The 17,970-nt window shown below is 37.8% G+C and overlaps 2 protein-coding genes across 17 annotated transcripts in view; both read right to left on the reverse strand.

Moving 5' to 3' along the window:
• The window catches only part of LpR1 (Lipophorin receptor 1), a 686,741-nt gene that overhangs the window by 277,461 nt on the left and 391,310 nt on the right, over positions 1-17,970 (reverse strand). The gene's annotated exons all lie outside the window — the stretch shown is intronic.
• Mbs (Myosin binding subunit) overlaps positions 1-17,970 on the reverse strand; it is a 79,591-nt gene that overhangs the window by 23,530 nt on the left and 38,091 nt on the right. For 2 of the 11 annotated variants that reach the window (XM_028301171.1, XM_028301172.1), the window contains exons 6-11: positions 16,133-16,310; positions 12,593-12,748; positions 11,436-11,517; positions 7,274-7,396; positions 4,844-5,075; positions 843-987 (exon numbers count right to left, since the gene is read on the reverse strand). In XM_028301171.1, coding sequence (XP_028156972.1) covers positions 843-987; positions 4,844-5,075; positions 7,274-7,396; positions 11,436-11,517; positions 12,593-12,748; positions 16,133-16,310 — 916 coding nt within the window. Of the gene's footprint in view, positions 1-842; positions 988-3,846; positions 3,973-4,843; positions 5,076-5,842; positions 5,942-7,273; positions 7,397-9,440; positions 9,594-11,085; positions 11,179-11,435; positions 11,518-12,592; positions 12,749-16,132; positions 16,311-17,970 lie in introns of all 11 variants that reach the window. The other 9 variants (XM_028301163.1, XM_028301165.1, XM_028301164.1 and 6 more) reach the window with 9 other exon arrangements.

The following is a 17,970-nucleotide window of genomic DNA, read 5'->3' on the forward strand; positions in this document are numbered from 1 at the left end:
CAAAGACCTTAACGGAACTTTGAAATTTGGTGAATGTCTACGCACGGACATTACCCGCGGGCGGCGTGATCGGAGGGAGCGGCGAGCGTTCGACGAACGAACGAGCAATGTTCGGTTCGCGAGCGAACATCCACGAAGACAACCCTGACGCACTCGCTTCAACGACTTTGTACTAAACGGTCTCCTTATAATTGTAAATTTATATCGAATATATTCTAATTTTATACAGTACACTCGTTATTTTATTTGTCGCAGACGGTCATGAGTACGGACACTAAAGTGAAACGCAAGTGCGCCACCTAGCGGCGAATCGGCGCAACACCGCTTTGGCGCGCTTCGACAGAGTCGTAACGGTCACGGCGGGACGGATCGAACTCACTTTCGCTCCGGACGCCGACAAGAGAAGACATCGTCACGGAACTGTCCCACGTTTCACCTAGTGCCTATTTTATCGCTCGACGAAGTCTAGATTGTAATACTAAGAACTAAGTGCTGATTTTGAACTCTGTCTGAAGATTATTAAAAGTGTTCGAACACAAGTCTCATTCTCATTGCACGATACCCTGCCCACAATATCTGAGGTTCGAATCCCTGACGAGCCGACATATTTATTAACTTGCACTACACATAACTATCGGAGTGACCGTGAATTAAGCTGTCATGACATATTATAGATGACACACGCTGAACTGTCCCACCAAACTCAATGACAGGGGGGCGCTACCATCGTTCAACTATATGGCTTCCAACATGGCAAAAATTGGAACCAGCGATCCGGTATTGACGGTGGCGCCCCGCTGTCAATGTCATGGATAGGACAGTTCAGTATTTTGGAACTATACCTTTTTCTCTCTCATCGTTGGCGGGTGGGGACGTGGTGTTGGCGGTGGAGCCCGCGGGAGGGCGCCGCAGAGGCAGCGTGACGGTGGCCTCGGTCGCAGGCGCAGCCGCGCGCGGCGACGATCGGCCCGCGTCTTCCAACTCGAACTGGGATTTATAATCCAGATTAGTAATACTCATACTGATGAACAAAGACTTCTAAATGATACTAGAACTGTTCTGAACAAAAGTTGTTGATAAACTTGCACACTAAAATCACGTACACAAAATGTTACAGAGATGCGTACAGAAACGGACGGTCTCTCGGATGTTTTAAATTAACAAAAAGACCCTCCTAAATCGCTCCACTACAGTAGAAACCTAAATTAATTATATGTAACTAATTATGACGTTTTTTTAACAATACGATTGTCAGCTTGTTCAATTCGCAGTCCTCGGCGCTACATCTGCTCCTTTTACTCACTAACAGTCGATTAAATGCGTTTCGTTATCTTTGTGTGTGATCTAGTGAGCTATATTTTTGTTCAGAACAGCCTGTCTAGGGGTACATAAGTCTTTGCTGCTGATTTTTACTGGATTTACATGCAAGTGAAAAATGTGCTGGAAATATAAAAACAACTGCTCAAAGTGTAGGGTGCATCGTAGAACATTTCATTATCAAACTTGATAAAATTATTTTTAACGTGCTTGATTCCTAAAAAATATCATAATTAACCAAAATTATGAACACCAATTGTGATTTGTTTCAATCAACTGGATGGAACTACATAGTAGAATAATTACATAATTATGATATGCTATAACAAAACTGTATTTTTTTATTTTAGCTATTGTGAAATATTTCCTCCCAAATCCATTTGATCGAAACAAAGTTAACTTTACTAAAACATTATACAGTGTGAGTCACGTTAAAGTGTACATATGAAAATAGATGAAACTAGACCTATTTTTATCGACAAAAAAGAGGTCAAAAAATTTTTGAGATTTTTTTTAAATTTTTTATAGATTTTTTTTTCTTCCAATTACTTATTGTAAAGAAAACGTAATAACTTTTAAACTAAGCGGTATATCCTGATAAAATAAATACAGTAATAATGCTAAATAACAGGCGATACTAAAAAAATACATAAAATACACAAAAAAATGCCAACAAATAATAAAAAATGATACTTTTCGAAAAAAATCTGCTTTAAAATTCGTGTTTTTTTGGTTATTTGATAAAGTCTCCAAAAAATGCCCCTATAACAGGTGGTTTTTATTACTTTTTATTATTCTCTATCGTATTATCTTTGTAAAAGCAAAAATCGCATGTCTCTATCCCTATCACAACATTTGCTATAAACGTTTGAACAAAGGCCTGCCACAACATTATTCTCCGCTACAGGTAGAGACAATTTTAATTTTAACTAAAATTCTTATTTTTCTTCGAAATCTTTAGTTTTTATTTGAAATCTAACTTGTCTTTATCAAAATTACATATCGAGAGCCATTTTCAGTTTCGTTGATAACGAAGCTTTGAATGGCGCGCCCGGAGAGGCTTAGTTCAAACGATCATTGCAAACGTTGTGATAGGGATAGAGACATGCGATTTTTGGTTTTACAAAGGTAATACGATAGAGAATAATACAAAGTAATAAAAACCACCGGTTAAAGGGGCATTTTTTGGAGAAATTTATCAAATAACCAAAAAAACACGAATTTTAAAGCAGATTTTTTTCAAAAAGTATAATTTTTTATTATTTGTTGGCCTTTTTTGTGTATTTTATGTATTTTTTAGTATCGCCTGTTATTTAGCATTATTACTGTTTTTATTTTATCAGGATATACCGCTTAGTTTAAAAGTTATTACGTTTTCTTTACCATAAGTATTTGGAAGAAAATAAAATCTATAAAAATAAAAAAAAAATCTCAAAAATTTTTTGACCTCTTTTTTGTCGATAAAAATAGGTCTAGTTTCATCTATTTTCATATGTACACTTAAACGTGACTCACACTGTATTCGAAACATCTATGTACAGTCAGCGTTCAATAGTTCGTGACACCCAAAGTGGCCAAAGAGTTCACAACATAACCTTATTCCTATTGTAACAAAGACGTGTCACGAACTTTTTGACTCTGACTGTAACTGTAAAACATTTGATAAGTAACACAAAACTACAAGATGCAGCGATAGAATAGTTCTACAGTATTAATGACAGGCAATTAATACTACATGCATTTTAGAAATAATTTACAGCATGCTATTATATCACAAAATGCGTGAAGCCGATAGATCAATATGGGCGATTGCAAGTTATTCATTAGCCAAATTAGATACTATACAACAGTGTACTTTAATATTTACAACTAAAGCTCATGCTGATTAGAAGTAGACCCATTCGCAACAGAAATAAGATCTATATTTTAGAGTACAAAGCCCAGTGAACTATGTATCGACGGCCATCTGTCGCCAAATGTCAAACACTAACTTTAGACGTGGTCAAACCATGCCGATAGAAATTTAGAATGCTTGTTTTGTTGCGGCGGGATTGTAAAACGCTTTTTTATCAGATGAATGACAAACAAACATTTTGTAGGAAAATGAAAATGATTTTGGAGTAATTGAACATTATGCTCTGTATCATTGATTCTTGACGATCGGCTAACTTCGCCCGATGTCTGGACTTGCCTCTTAATTCCACCATGAGGGAATGAGGCTTCGCTACTACGTGGCCGACTTAGTATGACATAAAAAGCAAGAAATAAAGAAGTTAATAATTCAATGTATAATCTTTCTAATATCGCGCACTATAAATAATTTGAAGTCTATTTTCTCGATGTTACTTGGCTGCTTCGTTCTGCGCAGAATCCCTGGTGTACCGGCGCATGCGCATCTTTATCAGCACTTGCCCATTATTGAAACAGATTATACGGGGACTGCAAAAGCGCTTTTTCAAATCTTATTTGCAGAAAATAAATGACTTTTAGCATCTCAAATCCCACCGTAACGTAAGAACAAGCGGCAACCTTATTAGCGGGGTCGAGCCGTAGCCGCCACGACGGGCGGCGCTCGCTGCTCGCGGCGATGGTAGCGGTCGCCGTCGCGGTCGCGCACGCCAGCGCTAGCGGCACCGCCACGTCGCCGCCACGCGCCTAACGAATTGCGACCTTATGTATTGGTGCTATGCAGGGGACAACGGCGCTTGCGTCACTAAGAATAGAGTATGTATGCTAACGGAAGTTTGTAAGGGAGTTCCAAATTGCGGAATTTCGGTCGATGTCATCACGTCACGTCGCCGCCACGCGCCTAACGAATTGCGACCTTATGTATTGGTGCTATGCAGGGGACAACGGCGCTTGCATCGCTAAGAATAGAGTATGTACTGATGCTAACGGAAGTTCCAAAATTTGTAAGGGAGTTCCAAATTGCGGAATTTCAGTCGATGTCATTACGTCACGTCGCCGCCACGCGCAAGTAAGGAATGGTACAAAACCTCTAGTGCTTGTGTCTTTGCACATATTTTAAGACTAAATTACTGCACCGATAATCCAATGATGAATTTATAATACAAATAGTACAAAATATACTACACATTTGTATTGGGAAACGAAACATAAATGAAGCATGGAACATTGAACACATTCATATGAGAATGTTCTTATTAAAACAGCGCCACACTGTATGATGTACATACAAATATTATTTAATACAAACAATGTTTCGGCAAATGGTGACCAAGCCGCATTAGCACATCAACTTCAAACTCAACGTATGTACAAGGATCAAGTAATTATAGCAGACTTTGAAGTTTCTCTAATATTTCTTGGCCAATCAATCAAGTGTATTGTTCCTTTACAGAATCCAGAAACCTTTGAAGTTACAATAAGCGTCTTCAATAAGAATAAGAAAGATCCCGTAGCTACCGATTTCATACCGAATTAGTTGAAACCTAAGAGAAAAGTTTTAGTTTTAACCCTTCAACCTCTGCTAGGGGATAGTTAGTCCAAGCGGTAGGTTACATACCGATCCGTTGTCCGTAGTGGCAGGTACTGGCGTGTCTTCTGTTTTCTTGAGGCTGGCCGGTGAAGGGCTCTCTGTGGTGCCGTTACCAGCTTTTTTCTTCACTAGTTGCTCAGCGGATTTGATCTCGTCGAGCGTGACCCCCTGGGTAGACCGCCGCGTCTCACGAACTCGTTTAGCGTGAGCTTTCCTCTGTGTCTCACTCTCCTCATCCCGCACCGGGGGAACGAACGACCTGTGACCGTTTGAAAGTCGTCATTCATTATTCAGTCCAACTCACATTGACATAAAGCTCAAATTTGAGTGGATTATTACTGCCAATATCACGCTAAAACACGTTACTTGAAAACAAAACTCATGCATATAAGAGTCCTAATCTAACGTTCACAAACGACATGCGCGAATAATAAAATCCGCAAATAAAATGCATCCGAGCAAATAATAATAATAGACGAAGCTAACTAAACACACTAAAATCTTACTTTGCTTGGAAATAATAAAATTTAAGTGTAACAAAATAAATGAAAACTAGTAAAAAGCTTTTTATAATAACAACTAAAAACACATCTTAAAATAAACTGGCATAATTCATTATGCATAATTTTTGGAAGCTATTCTCAAAACTCAAAATTAAATGCAAGCTCGCAACTGCCATTAAATTACTTTAGCTCAGTAAAAGCGGCTTTTTAAATTTTAAGCTAAATCAAGTTTAAAATATCATTAATAATATGTATGATATCATTATAGTATCATATCTCAATATTATAATTTGAGTTAGTAAATTTGCAAACAGGGCCCAAATATTAGAATTCAAAAAACACAGACTGAATGTAATTTGATTTTGAATATAGCTTCCAAACACAGGCTCCAAGTATCAAAAACATCGAAAATTTAATGCCTAGGGTCTGGCAGACCTATCCCCTGTATTGGGGGGTTGGGCTGTGCTAAAGTAATGGATATTTTTCCAAGCAAAGTGAGCATCAAACTATGTGGTGTAGGTACTTGAAGAAATTCTTGAATATGTTCCCCGGCGACAGTTTTGTGGGCGTCGCGGAGCTCGGCGTGGAATTGCTACTGTTCGACTCAACGCTCTCTGGAGTGCTGTTGCGTACATACCACTTTATTACTATGCGCCTTATTTTAGTAAACTTAAAGTACATATTTGGACTGAAGAGCTGTTTTAAAGCGCAATAACTTCATCATAAAGTCTTGTCTTTTTACATTTAACATTTGTGGCAGCAAATGCCTCAAAGCTCAAAAAAAAGTTTGCCCGAATATACAGAATCGAAATTCTTTTGAGATATTATTTAATGTTAAAATATTAAAATGTACCTTCTAGTTATGTTACCGAGTAGCTACATGAATTTTAAACTTACTACCTTTGAGTGGTACCTACCTATTTATGAATCATACCAGTCACATTCATCCAAGTCACGAAACATCGTAATTATTTTGCCCTACAATAAGTTGGAAGAAAGGAATTTTGAAAAAGAGCTAATAGGTGGATAACAATCTCAAACTACTATTACCAATTACTTTATTCATTACAGTGAAACCAATAGGCTACGTGCTCTAAAACACCACCACTCACATTTACCTTACATTTAAATGCCAATTTCAACCAAACTTACTTACATTATTACAGCTACTTCCAATTTCTTTACAACTTACTGTCGATAGGATCAAGGGATATTTTGGATTGTATTCAACGAAATAGACATGCTCACACTATTGCAGGCAATTAACCTCTTTATTGAATGAAGTCAATATTTACTTTTAGTGTTACACATAACGATATAAATCATCGTTAATTAAACTGAAGGGAGTGAACCACATACAAAACATTCTGGATTTGCAGTGGGTAAGAGTGAAAAAGACATCACGGTTCACTCAAAATTAGATTTGTCAAAAATTTAATAACAAAAAAGTTTATAAACAACGAAGTCGTGATAGCACACGCTTCGTATTTGTTACATTATTATTACGCTTACATACTATATGTGTACAATGTACATACTTACTATGTGCAAGAGTAAATATTAACTAAATATTATAAAAACGAGAGTTTGTAAGGATGGACAAAAATTTATAACTCCATCGACGCAAAAGCTGTTTCAGTATTATGATTTGAGATGTAAATTCTTCCTACGCTGTGGCATACCTAGGAATAGAACTAAAATATTTGTGTTTTTTTAACAATACATACTAACATTATTCAACAACGACAGAAATGTGTCTCATAAATGCCAAAATGTGCCTAAAATTATAGGCTTTTTGTCTACGGCTCAAATATCTATTTACTGATTCAAATACGACTACAGTTTTATAACGGCGTCTTGGCACCTTACAACGAGGAGCGCCGACCCCAAACGAAATGGGAAACGGCACAGATGAAAAAGAACTTTTATAATGACGTGCGTCATTCTGACGTACCTTCTGACTGTGGTCTGTGACGTGGTGATGGCATTCGTGGTGGTTGTGTTTGCGTTGGCGGCGGTGGTGGCGGGTGCGGTCCATGTGTTCACGTCGCGCTCTCTCCTCTCCGATGGGTTTATTCTGTACGAAAGATAATGTCATTACACATTTTATATGGATATAGTAGTGTACTACTTATTGTGTAACACGCATTAATCTGAAGACTGATAAGTTTGAGGGGAACATTTAACTCGCAAACCGATTTAAATAATATAAAAGACTAGCGGCAGCCGCGACTTCGTACGCGTAGAGGAACTACGCCCCCCTTAGGGGTGGAGTTTCGTAAAATCCTTTCTTAGCGGATGTCTACGTCATAATATCTACCTGCATGCCAAATTTCAGCCCGATCCGTCCAGTGGTTTTGGCTGTGCGTTGATAGATCACTATGTCAGTCAGTCAGTCACCTTGGAGCTAGAGAGACTAACGAAAAATAGTACCTAAAAATTAAGGGGCGTTGACGTTGACTTTTGATCTATAATTTGGTCTTTAGCCTTACGATCTTTAACAGGCTAGCTATAAAGTACGCAGTCTTCAGTTAACACTGTGTTGGAGATAAGTGTTAAAGTCATAAATATCATCTAAGTTACATTTTACTACTTACTACCCAAACTACGTTAATTCTTCACACAAATAATAAGAAAAATATAAATAAAATTTTGCAATGTTTATAATTCAGGATTAAAGCTATGTTGTTTCATCTGAAATACATAAATAATAACAAAATAAATACTTAAATATAAATAGTTTTCATTAACTCTACTGGGACGTATCACAAGACTTACGATACAAAACAATAAATACAAAAAATATGAACTAAACATATTTACAACACACTACAGATATAACCATAAGACACATTAAAATAGTTGACATGTTTACATTCAGATATAGATAAATAAATAAGAAAGTATAAAGCGTAGCAAACGATTTTAGAAGATTTAGTTGATGTCCTTTGTTCCTAATGAGAATTTAGTTTATTGGTTACTTATTATTAGTAAACGACGATTTCCAAATGTGTATTTTCGATCATCGAATAACATTGTTTAAATACTATGATGAAATACTGTGGTTTTGCAAAACAACGCCCATCTCAGGGTTGGTAGCACACATGAAAATAATTCTAAGAAAATTATAAATAAAATTTTAACTATTACTTTAATAACGGGACTATTCCCACCTCTCGTTCCCACCACTGCCACTCCTGTGTAGCCAGGATCTACAGCTTGACCGCCACAAAAACCCAACCAATGAAGGTCAAGTTTGTCCCGGGGGAAAGTTAAACTGTCATTGGACCCGCAACGAAATTAATCAGAAGAACATAAGAGGAGTTCGAAATTAAGGTTCGACTTCCCTCCATTGCAAAGCGGATGACAAGTGACAAACAAAGGTTTAAAACCTTTAAGAGAAGATTATGCACCACGGGCAATAAATATCAATTAAAGCGGCCTATCTTATGAGCAATTAGCAACTACCTGCCAAAAATATTTTTTACAAAATCGCTTAAAAGCACGGAAATTTTTCCTTGTCGCGATTCAAGTACTATTACTTTAATAGTAAAAAAAACCTTGTTCAAACGTCTCCTAAAGCTTTCAAGACGGCGCTTGTTACCGCCCGCACCACCCCCGCGTACCCCGCTACACCACCGAGCACATGCGGCCGCCCCGGGAGAGCAGGGGGACTGTCCGATAGCTCGCCCGCGTAATAATACCATTTTCCTAATTTCATGGATTTTTTAAATATTTTTTTGGCATCAGTGTCGTTTATACTGCCACCCCTGAAATGGGCGTTGTTTTACAAAACCACACCCTGCATACTGTATCGAAGAAATACATATTATGTTGAATGATCCACTTTAAAACGGATCTCATTCTTTTTTCCTGTTCAATGGGGAGGCATTTATATTTTAGTCAGTAAGGCTGAAATTATTCGTAATCGTAGTCCCAATACTTTTCAAACAAGTAAAAGGAATTTTTACATACACGTACGAGACGCTAGAGAAAAAGTAGGATATTTTCAATCTCTGTTTAAGAACATTATCAAAGATATCCCATCGGAGCTAGAGATCAAATTTTTTGAACTAAGAAGTTTGTGACACATTTGGCAACCGTCGCGCAGTCGTCGGCACCTGGTCTGCACGTCCTCGTTAGTATTCTCTGTGGTGTTAGTCTCCTTTTTCCTTAGTTCGACGGCGGCCAACGCGGCCTGCGGCAGCGGCGGGATGGACGGGCACGACGAGGCCTTGATACGCGCCGTGACGTCACGGTAGCGCTGATAGAAACTGCCACAACACACAAGCATGCTACAGTGGGCGGGTAAGGCTGGCGAGGTCGGGTGAGCTTTTGTGAATGAATTATTTTACACTAGAAACTATTTACTAACAACTGGCCCAAATATTCGCGTATAGTTCTCCAACACTGAACCGTCCCAGCTATGACATTGACAGGAGGGCGCTTCAATCAATACGGGATTATTAGTTGAGATTTGAAGGCGCCTTTATGAATACTGTGTTATTAGTTCCAATTTTTGCCAAATCAATTCTTGAAACTCGTTTGACTATAATACTTCAGTGTTCTTTCGACTTCGCTCCACTGGCGCCCGAGTTTTATCACGATGAGTGTGGCCCAGGGACAACGATCATTAAATGAAGATTTTAAAAAAGTAATATACTAGATATATTTATTTCTGTTGTCTAATACCCATAGTACAAGCTATGCTTAGTTTTGCGACTTACATGCGCAGTGTAAAGTCCCCGAAGATAATTATTTATTTAGTTAAATTATGTCTCATTTTCATTTATTTGCCATCCTTTATTGGATTGGGGTTCCATAAAACGTTTTGCATTAGGTACTTATAACTTGGTAAATCTAATTAAATAAATTGAATTTGAATAGCATACATTATGGTAATTATGTGAGATTTTTGCTGTCAAATAATTATTTTGAATTTGTGCATGTTTTACGTAATGGACTATTCTACCTTGCTGCATTTTTATATGTTTGAGTATTGATAACAGCAGTGATTTTGTATGGTGCACGCACTATGAAATGTGTGCATAGAAACGTGAGTTGTATGAAACATAAAGACAAGAAAAATGTGTCTAAGAGTATATCGATGATTATATCAAGCATATAGCTTTGCATTTTGCAAATCAAAAAAATTTTAATTTTAGTGCCGTGCGGGACACAAAATGATTCTACTGTTTATTATCTAGTGGATTTATTGCTTTGACTTTTGAAAAAGATTTTAACTATTTTTATAATCGTTTTGTTAACAGACACAAAAGCTTCTAGCCAACTCAACCCGCCAGTGGAATACAAACGTACATTGATATGTACAGTAGTGTTAAAATTTAAGAAACATCACAACATGAAATTGTCACTTGCCAGAGAATCCGTTTCCACAACATTGAATAGGACAGTCCTCAAGCCAAGCACATCCCCTATCACCTACACCACATTTCGAACGATACAATGGACAAATTAAAACGTAGTCCACACAAAAAGATATTATGATATGTGAACGACATTTTTATATTATGCATGATGTGAGAAGTGTTTTTCATCTTTTTGTGTAGACTACGCCTTAGGCCCGTAAAACTCAACCACGCACGAAACTCGTTTCAATGTTGAGTAAACTCAACTCTTCGATAGGTTTAATTTCAATAAACCTATCACAGAACTGAATCTACATACTTGAGTTTCGAACGTGGTATAGTAACACGGGCATTAGTGTACGCTAAAAACAAACACAAGTACTGTGAGATGACTAACTGATCCAAAGCACTTAGCTCCTGAAAACCTCTCGACCGTCTTGTTTTATCGAAACGGCTTATTAACAAACTGACAACGTGGCCTTTCTCTCTTCTGAAATCAATCATATCTATAGGTAATAACGACTCGTTAGCACATTGTTATAACATCGTATGATATTTTTAATTATGGATTTTAGTGAAATATTGCCAGCATTTGTTACGATATTAGGCCGGAAATCATGCCAGCACTGTACAGCGATGATTTCTTTATACATGCCAAGGAAATTCTCGTCTTGTTTGAAAGAATTTATGTAAAAAAATAAAATAATATTAACATCAAAGTTAGGTATAAAATGGCGTTGAACTCACGTCTTGTCGTTCTCGAAGCTGTGCGTCCTCCTCAGGATGGTGTCGTTGTCTACGGTGTTGTTAACTGGTTTATTATTATCTCCTGTAAAAGAAAAACAGTATAACTTAGCGACCATTTTGTAGAACGCATAATTTTTTATTATGCCAAACACTTCTTGTCATCCACTTAACCAGTTTCTAATTAACCATAGTTTTGATCCCTAGGCTGTCGAGTTTGGGTATCTTCCTAACCCAACCGTACACAAAAACTGCAATTGTGTCAAGTTAATGAACATTTAGTGCCGAAAACTTAATGACGTTTAGGTATGTTGATTATTTATGCCATTTAGGCCCGATTCGACCAAACTTTTACCCGAGAATAACTGTTGGTATGACTAGCACATTGACAGTTTCAGTATGGGAAATATGTCAAAACTGACGATTGTTTGGTCGAATCCACCCTCATGGAGTGAATGCGAGTAATATCCCTTGCTGGTTGTGACTGACCATAAATTGTAACGGCTCCATCTGCGCCTCATGAAGCTAACGCCATAACATATAACTTTGATTCAATTTAATCAGAGGTGGAATTGTGTAAAGCAATCGTAATCATTTGACAGTTGATAACGTACGACAAAACAAAGCGTTTGACAGAATAATCATACGTTATGAACTGTCAAATCAAATGATAACGATTGCTTTACACAATTCCACCTCTGGTTAATTTTTTTTTATAAGTGAAATATCTCACTTGCGTGGTTTTTTTTAACATCCAGAAACCTGCGTAGTGTCAACTTTTATTGTATAAACGAGGTGGTTATTCAAATGAACCAAGGTTTTTGCAAGTGTGGACACGATACTACTTTCGTAGCACATATACAAAATAAACGATTGGCTAGGCAAAGTAGTCAAAGACTCGAAATGTGGTTAAGGCAGAAATTAAGCTGCAACTTTTGTATAGCCAGGCTTGTAGGTCCTGCTTGACCACCAATAAAAACCCAACCAGTGAAGGTCAAGTTCGTTCCTGGGGAAAATAAATTAATCAGAAGAACTTAAGAGTTCGAAGTCAAGTGTTTAAGAGTTCGAAATCAAGTGTGTCAACAACAGTGAATGTGTGAAAGGCTCCCAATGTAAAAAGGCGCAAATGTAGCCGTGTCATTATCCCGAACGTGACTTACTGGGCGTCTCCTGCTGCCTTCTGAAGCTGGCGGAGCGACGCCACGACGGCGCGTCTTCCGTCGGCTCGGGCTCCGCGTGCTCCGGCGACGGAGCCCGCCCCTTCGGCGGCTTGCCCTCCGCCACCTTAGTTATGATCTCCGGCGCCGCCGGCTTGTCTGTTGTTAGGTATGAGGCGAGGTGAGGCGGAGCCAGGGGTAAAGGTTTAAATTCGATAACGAGGTGTCTAGACACATTTGACGTACTGGTTCTATGATAAGAGTCAGTTTTAGCTACCGATATCGAAAACCTGTTAAGAGTTGTAATGTCGAAAAGGAAAATGGAAACCATTACAATTAACTACTCGTACTTTAGTGGTTGGTCGTCTAGAACGCCGGCACATCTTTGCCGCAAAACCATGACAGCGGAACTATTTCAATACATTCGTTCACTTATCCACATTAGCAACGTGTCGAAGCGAACGCAGATAGAAGTATTGAAATCTTTAATAACTTAAGTCGGATACAATAAATCAAAATCAACCACTGATACAGTGGCTATATAATTTTAAATATCAAACTGACTCAAATCATACATCCAGTTACCAAGTACCTTTCATTACAAAGAAATAGGCAGCCAATTATTTACCCCTTTAAATTATAAAATCGACTCAAGTTGAAATAATGTTGTTTAATGTTCAAACACATGATCTTTGTCCGTGTTTAAGGTCTATTTCACCCTGGCTGCACCCCCATGAGTAGTTAAAGTGCGGTCGAACATTGAAAAGCTGCCGCCTCTCAGGCAGTGTGCCATGTTAGACGATGTTAACACATAATGTCACCACGGTAGAACGGATTTTCCCATATTAGTAACGTCTGAGATCTTATGTGGTGCGGTTTAGCTGACTTTTAACCATTAAATGAAAACGAATTGTAGTTTTACTAGGCTATCTTTTGCCCGCGGCTTCGCCCGCGTGAATTCGGTCTGTCTTAGAAAATTTACTCCTTTAGATGTTGAATTTCAGAAAACCTCTTCGGAGCTCACCCTCGTTATTAAAAAAAGATATGTGCTGGTTGTACGATGATATTAGGGCAGTCAGTTATACTCGTACATTATGTTATAAGTATTGGCTAACAATTTACACGCGCTACCATATTTGTAAGGTTGATAAGTTTCAAATTGCACTTTTCCTATAATGCTAACTCGACCATATCTAATTTCAAAGCGAAGATTGTTTAACAACTAGTCACGTCTTTTTATTTATTAAAAGTTCTTCTTTACTTATCATTACAAATGCAAAAGTAAATTGAATACTGATATTTTCAAGCCTAAGCTGCTGAATCAGGGTGTCCACTGCAAATGTTCGAAAAAATTCCCTGACTTTTCCCTGACTTTCCCTGACAATTTTTTCAAAATTCCCTGACCAACTATGTATACAACGTGTCCCAAAATTCAAGGATAAGCCGACGCCACGGGATGGACNTTCTGTAACCTATTACTGATATCGTTTGAAAGAGCTCGTGAAGCACTTTCAAGATCAGTAAGCAGTTTTTCGATATACTACACAAGAGTTTAGATATAATCGAATGAGATCACTTATCGTTTCCACCCTGTATTAATAGCACTCACAGTGAACTGCTCACTAGTCTGCACTCAATAATCAAATCAATAAATAATTATAAAAAAATATAAATAAACATAAGTTATAAGTTGCACTTTCACATCGACAATAGAAAATATTATTATAGCCCGACCAGGAACATAAAAACCCTCGCCATGTTGCGGAAAACTAATGGTACTAATTTCTTTTAATGGCAACAGTAACCGAAAACTTCATTGACATGTCATCTTGCATGTCAGTCTATTGCTGTCAAAGTGTAAATAAACTTTATTTTAAATGTGCGCAATTGATTTTGTGAATTAAATTGCTAAAATATTTTTATAGTCGTGAAAGAATAGTGGTTCACAATGTGTTAAAGTATTTGTCGAAGAGAAATACTAAGGGTTCGGACAATATTTTCATTGAATAATGTTTCCGACAAAGGTTGTCAAATTGACTGACATGTTTATCGTATAGTACAGTCCACTATGAAAATTAGATGTGGTTTGTTTCAACTACCTATTTTAAAATTTTTTGTCACTTTCGTGTTGAATTTTATGGAATTGGAAAAGAAGTAGGTACCGAGTTTGAAGCGTTCATGAGCAGACATTGCAGTTGAATATTCAAGTTCTGAATTTGATTATTGATGAATAATAAAATAAATCCTACCAGCTCGATTGATGGTTTCATTTAATTTATTTAAACCAGGTTACCTATAATAATATGTTTTCGTTAATTTATGAAAATATCAAATTAGCCCGTAATGCTGAATCCTGATACATAAAGTTAGCCTATTAATTTAACACAGGTACGACTGTACTCAGTGTTGCACTATCAAATGCAATTGACGCGCCTCTATGCCAGGGTTTTTATGTTCCTGGTCAGGCTATATATCATTTTACTGAAACAAAAAAAGTACAACTATTAAAACAAAAAGGAGTAATTTAGTCATGACAAAAAAAATCATAACATAGATCACTCTAATCCTGAAAAAAGAACTATATGAAAGTAATCTAATTATGATCAAAATTATGTCATAATTTAGATCAATCCACTTCATTAGATAAAAAACTAAAAAGGAGTAATATATGTAATTATGACTAATAACAAAGTCATAATGTAGATCACTCCAAACCTGAAGAAAAAAATGCTTCGATAGTCAAGATCAAAGGTCTTTCTAGAGCATAAATTAATTAAATCCCTCATTTTACAATCACTGGGAAATTTCGGGAGACAAACAGTGTTTTGGTACCTAGCAGACGTACAGCGAATGATGCTAAATAATAGGAATGCATGTCTAAGGGGCCAATCATTTCTCATATTACCGATATCACACCTCATTTAGGTTTTTCTATGGCAAGATACTTTCTGTGATAAACTGAAAATCACGGGGGTTGTTGTGTGGTTATATCGACGTTAATGTTATTTAACCTTTACAAATCTAAATTTCGCGTACTATTAACGGAATTGACATCTGCGTCACATTACTGTAGGCAGGGCCTAGTTCGGACACGCATGATAAACGCGCGGTTTCTGGGTGATTTTCAATGGCGATGCGCTCACTGATTGTGTCAATTTAGAAGTTTTAGAACCATTGTAAAAGGAGAAAAAAAAAAAAGTACTCAACTATTACTTAAACTGACTGAAAATGACAATTTTTGACAGTAATGACTAGTTTTTGACAGATTTTGACCAATTTAACAGTAAATGACGGTCAATCAAATTCAGTCACTTTACGGACACGGTTTTATGTAAGAGAATAGCCCAGTAACAGCGCGATTATCTCTGTGTCTAAGCTCTGAACCAGTAAGCCTAGGATGCGTGCCGCGATAAGCTTTTATCGCGGGTTGTTGTCGACGTTATATGATAAGCCCATACAATTGTCGTCTAAAATCATAGATATGATTTAATCACGGCGCGCATTCTAGGGCTGGCGTTGTAAAATCAGTTGAATGACACGTACCGTTGACAGCGTCCTGTCCCGTGATGTGTAGTTCGACGACACGCTTCGCGTCGTACTGCTTAGGCGGGCTGCGCTTGCGCTTATTGTTGTTGTTGTTGATGCGCCGGGGCAGTTTCATCACCGCTTCGGAGAGCCAAGCCGAGATCGACGGGTCTGCTAGGTCTACGCAGGTTTGCCCCTGGTGATAAGAAACATAAATAATTAAGTCAACGTGTAAACACATTTTATTACATAATAGCTTACCTACCGTCCGCGTGAAATTTTGTCTGTCACAGAAAAAAATTATCGCGCACGTCCCCGTTTCAAAAACCGGGATGAAAACTATCCTATGTCCTTTCCTACTCAAACTATATCAATGCCAAATTTCATCAAAATCGGTTCAGTGGTTTAGGCATGAAAGCGACACAGACCGACAGACAAACAGAGCTACTTTCGCATTTATAATATTTGTAGGGATTTGAATAAATTCATTTCATGAAAAATGTAGTTGAAGAGTCTTTGGTTGGCTCGCGGCTGGACTATGCGGTAGTAAATAAGAAATCATAAGGGCCCATAATGTTCTAATTTTAAGTACATAATGGATGCAATAAAAGGTTGAGAATTGAGTATAAATCCAGCAGAATCGCTTAAATCAAGTGGCAGTGGGCGGGGCACATAGCTCGCAGAGATAATGACCGCTGGGGCAGGAAAGTTCTCGAGTGGCGACCACCAGCCGGAAGACGTAGTGTAGGCAGGTCTCCCACTAGGTGGACCGACGATCTGGTGAAGGTCGCGGGAGGTTCCTGGATGCGGGCGGCGCAGGACCGGTCTTTGTGGAAATCCTTGGGGGAGACCTTTGTCCAGCAGTGGACGTCTTTCGGCTGAAACGAACGATAAATCCAGATTCTAATAATTATTAATATGTTGTAATCAGTGCACCAAGATTGTACAGTACAGCAAATTTAACGTCGTTACTAGTTTAAAAATTGGAAAAGAAGGCTACTCACATTAATAGGTTTCGAATAACGGCACAATACTATTTAATACAGTAATATGAGAGTGTGATTGGGAAGCGCGGTATAAGACGACTGACGCATTACACCGTATGTCCCGAAACTGCATACAATGCAGAACGTGACATCTTCGAGCCACTAGATAGTTTATATTTATAATAGTCACACATTTTACACAACTCTATTTAAGGGTCGACGCGCGCGAATGCATATTATTATGTTTGTTAAGCTATTGATATACAGGGTGGAAACGATAAGTGATCTCACTCGATTATTTCTAAACTATACAAGATATCGAAAAACTGGTAAACGATCCTGAAAGTGCTTCAGGAGCTCTCTATTAAACGGTGTCAATAATAGGTTACAGAATAAACTGGATTTGTCCGAAAATTCAATGTTTGCCTCCAAACATTTAGTAAAGCCACACAATATTATAAGTGCCAATGTTGGAAGATGAAACTATCCAAGCAGGCATCGATAACAAAACACGCGCGGCGCACCCACCGCGGGTTTTTAATGCACAAAGTATTCACGATCGAGTAGTGAGTAACGTACGCGCGCGTATTCTTCACCCATTATAAAAAAAATATATTCGCTATGAAAAGAAAGAAAATAAAAACTGTGGTGCGCTAGATGGCGACACAGTACTTGTATCATCGGCAATCATTTATATACCAATAGAAAGGTACTAAAACAAAGATTTTATGCTTATAAAAAATATTTCATATTTTCCTCGCAATTATGAATACAAGGGTTCAAACTGCGCGGTCAGCGGTCTCTAGAAACACGAGCGAGTTTCCTATCAATATCGGCGGCTGGTTTAAAACAGGATGCCTCGAAGGACTC

The sequence above is a fragment of the Ostrinia furnacalis genome, unplaced genomic scaffold (assembly GCF_004193835.3).
Source record: "Ostrinia furnacalis isolate ACB-3 unplaced genomic scaffold, ASM419383v2 OfSCF0876, whole genome shotgun sequence".
Taxonomy (NCBI): Eukaryota; Metazoa; Arthropoda; class Insecta; order Lepidoptera; family Crambidae; genus Ostrinia; species Ostrinia furnacalis.